The sequence below is a fragment of the Polyodon spathula genome, chromosome 3, assembly GCF_017654505.1.
Source record: "Polyodon spathula isolate WHYD16114869_AA chromosome 3, ASM1765450v1, whole genome shotgun sequence".
Classification (NCBI taxonomy): domain Eukaryota; kingdom Metazoa; phylum Chordata; class Actinopteri; order Acipenseriformes; family Polyodontidae; genus Polyodon; species Polyodon spathula.
The window spans coordinates 86,596,668-86,603,257 of NC_054536.1; the positions used below are offsets into that span (position 1 = coordinate 86,596,668).

General features: G+C 34.8%; 1 protein-coding gene across 1 annotated transcript; it reads left to right on the forward strand.

Moving 5' to 3' along the window:
* The first annotated feature begins 672 nt into the window (after positions 1–672).
* LOC121308743 (protachykinin-like) lies at positions 673–4,880 on the forward strand. Its single transcript, XM_041241339.1, has 5 exons — positions 673–1,134; positions 2,549–2,651; positions 3,102–3,125; positions 3,412–3,465; positions 4,362–4,880. Exons 1-5 carry the CDS (start codon positions 1,021–1,023, stop codon positions 4,406–4,408), a joined length of 342 nt encoding a protein of 113 aa, XP_041097273.1. The 5' UTR covers positions 673–1,020; the 3' UTR covers positions 4,409–4,880.
* The last annotated feature ends 1,710 nt before the right edge of the window (positions 4,881–6,590 follow it).

Here is a 6,590-nt window from a genome sequence, read left to right on the forward strand (position 1 = left end):
GGCACATGCAATGAATAAATAATAACTAAGAACCTTTTCTCACCATAATTACTTTGTCATTTTATATTGTGATTCTACAGTATCCTTCACTGGAAACACCCTTGTACTTGACAATACCGATAGGTTTCAAAAGGCCTTAGATATGTGCATCTAAAACACAGCACATTACGTTGCATTTGTGTATCCTCAGCTTGCTCTATCAGGTTGTGTTAGCTTTGTAAATCAATCCCATAAATACCTTTGTTAAAAATAAATAGTTTCCTTCAGAGACCCATGCCACACTTCCGTTAACTTCAGAGGAAAGTTTACATCCATCTGCACCATCCTTAAGACTATGCGTTCAAATCCAGTGCTCAATATTATATATATTATATATTATATAGAAGTGGGACTATAAATCTCCATTCCAACCATTTACAATTTAGACATGACCTGCATTAGCACGGAGTATTTGTGGCAATGGAATCGTCACCATTCAACCGGTGTGCGTCATCCTGTCTCCTAAATGACAATAATTCCTTACTTCAGGATAACACGGTTTTACAAGACGACATTTTTATCTAACATCGATCACATTTTTTTTTTTTTTAATACAAATGGAAATTAGTCACAAGGCGCTTTGCCATGACCAGCTAAATAAAGCAACTAATCGTTTTTAGCCAAACAAGGGTGCCGGACACGTCCCAGTCTCCTCGTATAAATGGTGACGTTTACTCAAGCGTCTGATCCGAAACAAGCCAGCAGAGTGAACACATTGCCAAGCTCGGTACCAATGCTGCTTTAACATATACAAGTGTATTTATTCAAAGGATATTTTGTTTTCAGGTTTAGCGTTTCTGGATTTCTTTACGTCAGGAAAGCATATAGAATCTGAGCCTTTCTGTCACTTCAAGTCACATCAATTGGTCTGTACAACAGCATTTCTTTCAATCTCTCACTTGCACAAACACACCCTCTCTCATCAAGAAGCAAGAATACCAAGTGGGCGAGCAAAGAGTCGCATACTTCCCAGTCTGCACGATGAAACTGCTGCTAGCCTTTATGGTGGTGTTTCTTGTTTTAGCAGAACTCTTCGGCGAAGAAGCGGGTACCGGCGAAGATCTAAATTATTGGACAGACAGCAAACAAATACAGGTCAGTCAATGATTTACAGTACGTACAAATAAATAAATAACTGTTAACACACAGGTATGCATTAAAAAGATAATAGCTAAATATCGGTATAGCTTCATTCTTCTGCCAATGCAGTAGCAATAGGAGATTTTGGATGTTATCTCAACATGTAGCGAAAAAATAAGGTCCCGTAACAGCACCCGATATATATATATATGAAAAAATAATGAAATTTACTAATACAAATAATCTCTTCAGCAAGCACTCATCTGCTTGTGTAGGCTTCTTCATTTCTGATTTGACCGCGATGTCCATTTGCTGAATGAAGCGCGTGTTTCCCATTTGACATTGCCGGCTGGATGACAGCCAAATACTTTAACAATCTAAAAAAAAAAAGATGCACCAGAATGTTTATTAGTATGCCTAGGAGCAAATTCAAGACTAGATGTTAAGAGTTATCTCTAAAGGAACCCCAAAAGACACGACCTAACTGTGACGTTTCTAAAGCTATGCTGTTATATAGTAACATTAGATCGTAGAGTTGGATAAATAACTTCACTCGATAGGACTATCTCCTTCAGAGAGGCATCAGCAAGGAGAGTGCTGTAAATATATTATCATGATCTGAAAGGTTTTATCGATTGTTTCTTTCTTTGATTTCCTGTGGAGTAGCGTTTGATATACAAAAACTCAGATATTGTCATACTTTATGTGTCCGGTTTTTAAATATTTTTTATTTTATTGTAATATATACAGTATACAAAACAAATCAACGTACATGTCCATGCGTATGAACTATGTTTGTGGGCAAGGATCAGAAGTACAGTAATGTAACAAGTCCTTAAAGATTATGGATTTAAGTTGGTCACGCCTGGGCTGAATGTGTTATTTGTAAAGGTTGTTTCTGTTAAGACCAGGATGTTTAAAACTACAGCCTGCCTTTTTTGTAAATAAATTAACAACGTACCATTAAAAAGATATGTAGAAAAAAAATCATTTAAAATGATTTCAGTAAACTTGTTCATAATAGTGATAAATTATGATTTCAACTGTAAAAAAAGCGCGATAGTAACGAAGTAACGGTTTACTCCCACCAGAATTCAAACAGAGGCATATAGTCATGTTACAAGATTTCTATCAAAAGGAAACACTTTATAATAAATGTTTATATGTACTAACACCACAAAGCAGCTTATGTGCGCCACTATGAGAAGTGTACATTGAAGTTTACTGCGTTTAATTGAATAGGAAATGTGTCCATTCATACATAACTATTTCAAATTACTCAACAATAAATAAACATTGACATTTTAGTGCAGTAGTCAGTCATTCTATATGTAACATAATTTTACAGTTCGTTTTGTTGTCTATCACACCTTCTCACATTACTGTCTACACTTGTGTTAATCGATGACCTGAACGTTTTCTTTATCAGGATGAATGGCTGGCACCGGATTCATTTAAAGAAATCTTAAGACGAATCACAAGAAAACCAAAACCCCATCAGTTCTTCGGTTTGATGGGGAAACGATCTTCTGGTAAGATTTGCCCATCTATTCAGCATGGTTGAAGTGCAGTGAAATGTGCCACGGAGAGTATAAATTAATTTAGCTTCAGCGAAAGAAAATCAGGTCTCCCACTCCACACCGCATCTTACCTCATCCCCGCTCTCGTTCTAGCTGCGATGTTGTTACAAAACACATGTTGTGTTATTTGTAACTTGGAAACAATACAGTGGCGTAGTGTAGTCGTGAGTTATTGTTTTCTTATATAAAGTAAGCTATGTACCTGCATAATGAGAAATTGTAATACATTGCAACATAAAGCAACAATCATTGAAATGTGTTAATGCATGTGATCTGAATACATGTATGTTTCATGGTTACCCTAGTTCTGCACAATACTTACTCTTATATGCTACAAAGCAATACAGTCATGTGTATCTTGGCTCATTTTACTGACTTCATGTTTTATATTTTTCCTTTCAGCGAACAGACAGATTACCGGCAAAAGTAAGTAAATCGAGTATCCGCCCTTATTCTGGTCCCTCCGCAGTCCAATACGCGGCAGACTACTGTATTATGATATGCTTTTAATAGTCTGCCAAAAACTGCAGAGCTGTTTTGTTAACAGTTTCTCATTTTATTTTTACCTGATTCCATGTGTGTCTTTACAATAGTTATTGTACTTTTTATATAATATGTATCTAATATTGGCCAAATAAATCACTACATTTTGCAGTTATGAACTGATATTGATATTGAGTATTTTGATATAGCATATCTCATTTCTTTGTAGGGCAAAAAATGAACTCCTTCATTGGACTGATGGGCAAAAGATCTGAAGAGCCTGGTGAGCTGCATATTGGAAGCAAGCCAACAAGGCATCATTAGAAAGAGTCGTTTTTCAAAAGGCATTGCACTACTGTATAGGGCTAACATGTAAATATACCATTATTAATGAAACCTAGAATTAACACGTGTGTTTCTCTCAAACAGCTTAATACATACCCAAAAAGAAACAGCAGGCAAACAGCTTAATACATACACACAAAGAAACAGCAGGCAAACAGCTTAATACATACATACAAAGAAAAAGCAGGCAAACAGCTTAATACATGAATGCAGTACAAATAAACCAGGATATTGTTCGAAGGATGCCATGGGCCGTATAAAAACAGGGATCTGATTTTGAAGACTATGTCCTTTCCCTTGATACTTAACAGGGCCTAAAGAGCAGTGAAATAGCTCAGCATTACAGAATGCAGCTGTTTGTCCAATGCAATTGATTGAGATGCCGCAGCAATCCAATATATTGTCCTCCACTAGAAGAGAAGCGTGGCTCCTCTTCCCATGTTTACAACTGGGAGAGTAAAACTCCTGTTCAACTTATTATTACATGTGTTCCCTGTTCCATTTATAAAGGCTTTAGCAAAAAAGTTTGTTTTGGTTTGGAAGGAATCCACCACACCTGTCATAAAATCAGCTTCTCACATATAGTGGACAGGGCCTGGCATTATAAGAGCCACTGTCCCGTAGCCCACTTACAAAAAGACGACGCTAACTTTAATGAACCAAACCGAATCCAGATTATTTGGACACTTGAACAAAAATCTGTAATATTTGGGATATTTTGTAAATCTGAGATTAGTAACTTTTAAAGTCTCTCTGAGGTGAGCCAGATTGTTTCCACTAATTTATTTAAAAATAAAATAAAATAAAATAAACATTTATTTTTGTGTTTTACAGATTATTTTGAATGGAGCCCAATACAAAATTATGAAGAAAGACGTTAAAAAAAAAATGCATTTTTCTGAATGTCATTCCTTCAAATTGCCAGAGGAGGGCGATATATCCTTTCATTTTATCTTTTTTTTCTAATTATTGTTCTGTAAAGTTGTACCTCTAATAAATGTATTATTTTCATATTGTGTCATTGCTACACATTGAATACCAATATAACAGCTGAAACAACAGGAAGAAATCTGGATTTCAATACAATGTATGTAATTGAATTGTCTGTATTCAAATGAACCAGTATTTGCTGATTGAAACTAAAACTAGAACTTTTTGGTTATTGATTGTGAGTCATGCCTTTTCCCTGGGAATTATGCACAGTAAAATTGTAATGCATAGTGCCTCATTCTATTTCCATGACTTGTAACATGGTTTATGTATTCATATAAACATAAATATATTTCTGCTGTTACACCATGTCTTACGCGTTGTGATTGTATATTGTTTTTATTTCTAAACCAAGGTGTTTGTATTATAGAAATCTAAGTTATAATATACTTTGTTGTGATAATGGAAGAATAAATTTAAAAATATTTTTTAAATAATGACAGTATTTTATTGATTTATTTAATATCTAAATGTTTACAGAATTGTTTACATCCACAAAGCATTGTTCTTTATTTAATATTAATTTAGCACTGCAGTTTTGATAGTTTCCCATTGTAGATTATTTTCCAAAATGTGAAAATTCAGTTTTGACTTTAAAATTGCTGCAAAATTGGACTGGATATATATATATATCTATATATATATATTATATGCTATATATATTATATATTATATATATATATTATATATATCACACACACACACACACACACACACACACACACACACACACAAACAATGGGTAATCTATGATTAATTCTCCGAGGACCTGGTTAATTATGGACTGACCTGGAATTAAGACGTTGAAGCATACTTCAGTGTTTGTGCAGAATCCCATCTCTGGGGAAAAGACCCGTTTTCTGCAGCCCCAGCTATATATTATTATATTATATCTTATTAATTATAATTAATATAATTATTATCACTAATATTAAGTCATTGCATTAGTATTAAACTTAACAATATGTCTAATATGAATGCAAATAATTTTTTATTCAGATTATAACAACATGATATTTAGTTAGATAATAAACACATGATTATGTTGTGATGGAACAAAAGAAAAAAAAAGGACAAACATAAAATTCACGGCAAAATGTGATTGGATTACAAAATCATTATTATTGTGAATTCAGCTGACATTAATTCCGTCCACATTAAATGCTTTTCAAGCTCAAACACAAAAGGCAGCTATAATTTGTTCATTATAGGGTTCTGGTTTGTCTCTCACAGTAAATCTCGTCTCCAATGTGCAGTAGATGGATTGCGACTACATTACAATAACTTACAGCCAGATTGTAAAAAAAAAGGAAAAAGCTAACTATATAACATTTAAATTGGTTGCTGTAGCAGCGAAAGTCCTAAATGTAAAGATTATGTGGGTGTTGGGAATATAGAGTTGGCATAAAACATGAAAGAATGTGGCTGGAGCCTTAATTGAATGATTAATGGTTAATTAGGCTCCAGCCATATGGTATTTAAGGAGGAGAAATCCTTTGTTTTGGGGTTGATGTGTAGGTGAGTGGAACCTGTGCTGGGCTGGGCTGGGCTGGGCTGGGCTGGGCTGGGCTGGGCTATGGATACTCCATCAGTCAGTGAAGACGACTGCCCCACCTGACAGGGTGTATTTATTATTCTTGTGTTTAAACCTCTGGTGTTTTGTTTGTTTTGTGTATTAAAAGTATGCTACAGCGCTTAAACTGTTACAGTGCACGCACCCCACAATGTAATAAACTCTCTGGCTCAATCATTGACAACCAGAGCCATCTACTGACCATAAAACTGTTTTCTGGTATGTACATGTACAGTACAGTACAGTAGATTAGTTAGAACCACCTGGCACCAGACCTTGTCAGGATTAATTATGTATATACCTCTTAGCTACACATAAACTCTTTTATTATGGTACAGTACAACACAGTAGACTCTTACTAGTCCGAACAAGTTGATACCAGACACTGTTATGGTTACTGTAAATAGTTCAGCATAGTGGTCATAATCTGTACCACACTAAAATGCATCTTAGCTATTTCTCATTTAAGAATCTAAACTTATTTGTATGTGACTACCTGC

Bases quoted from the DNA above. Each gene is read 5' to 3' on its own strand.
- LOC121308743 (XM_041241339.1), top strand. From the start codon at position 1,021: ATGAAACTGCTGCTAGCCTTTATGGTGGTGTTTCTTGTTTTAGCAGAA. The intron at 2,652-3,101 runs GTAAGATTTGCC...TTTTCCTTTCAG, and splicing joins GATGGGGAAACGATCTTCTG to CGAACAGACAGATTACCGGC. The intron at 3,466-4,361 runs GTGAGCTGCATA...TGTGTTTTACAG, and splicing joins CAAAAGATCTGAAGAGCCTG to ATTATTTTGAATGGAGCCCA.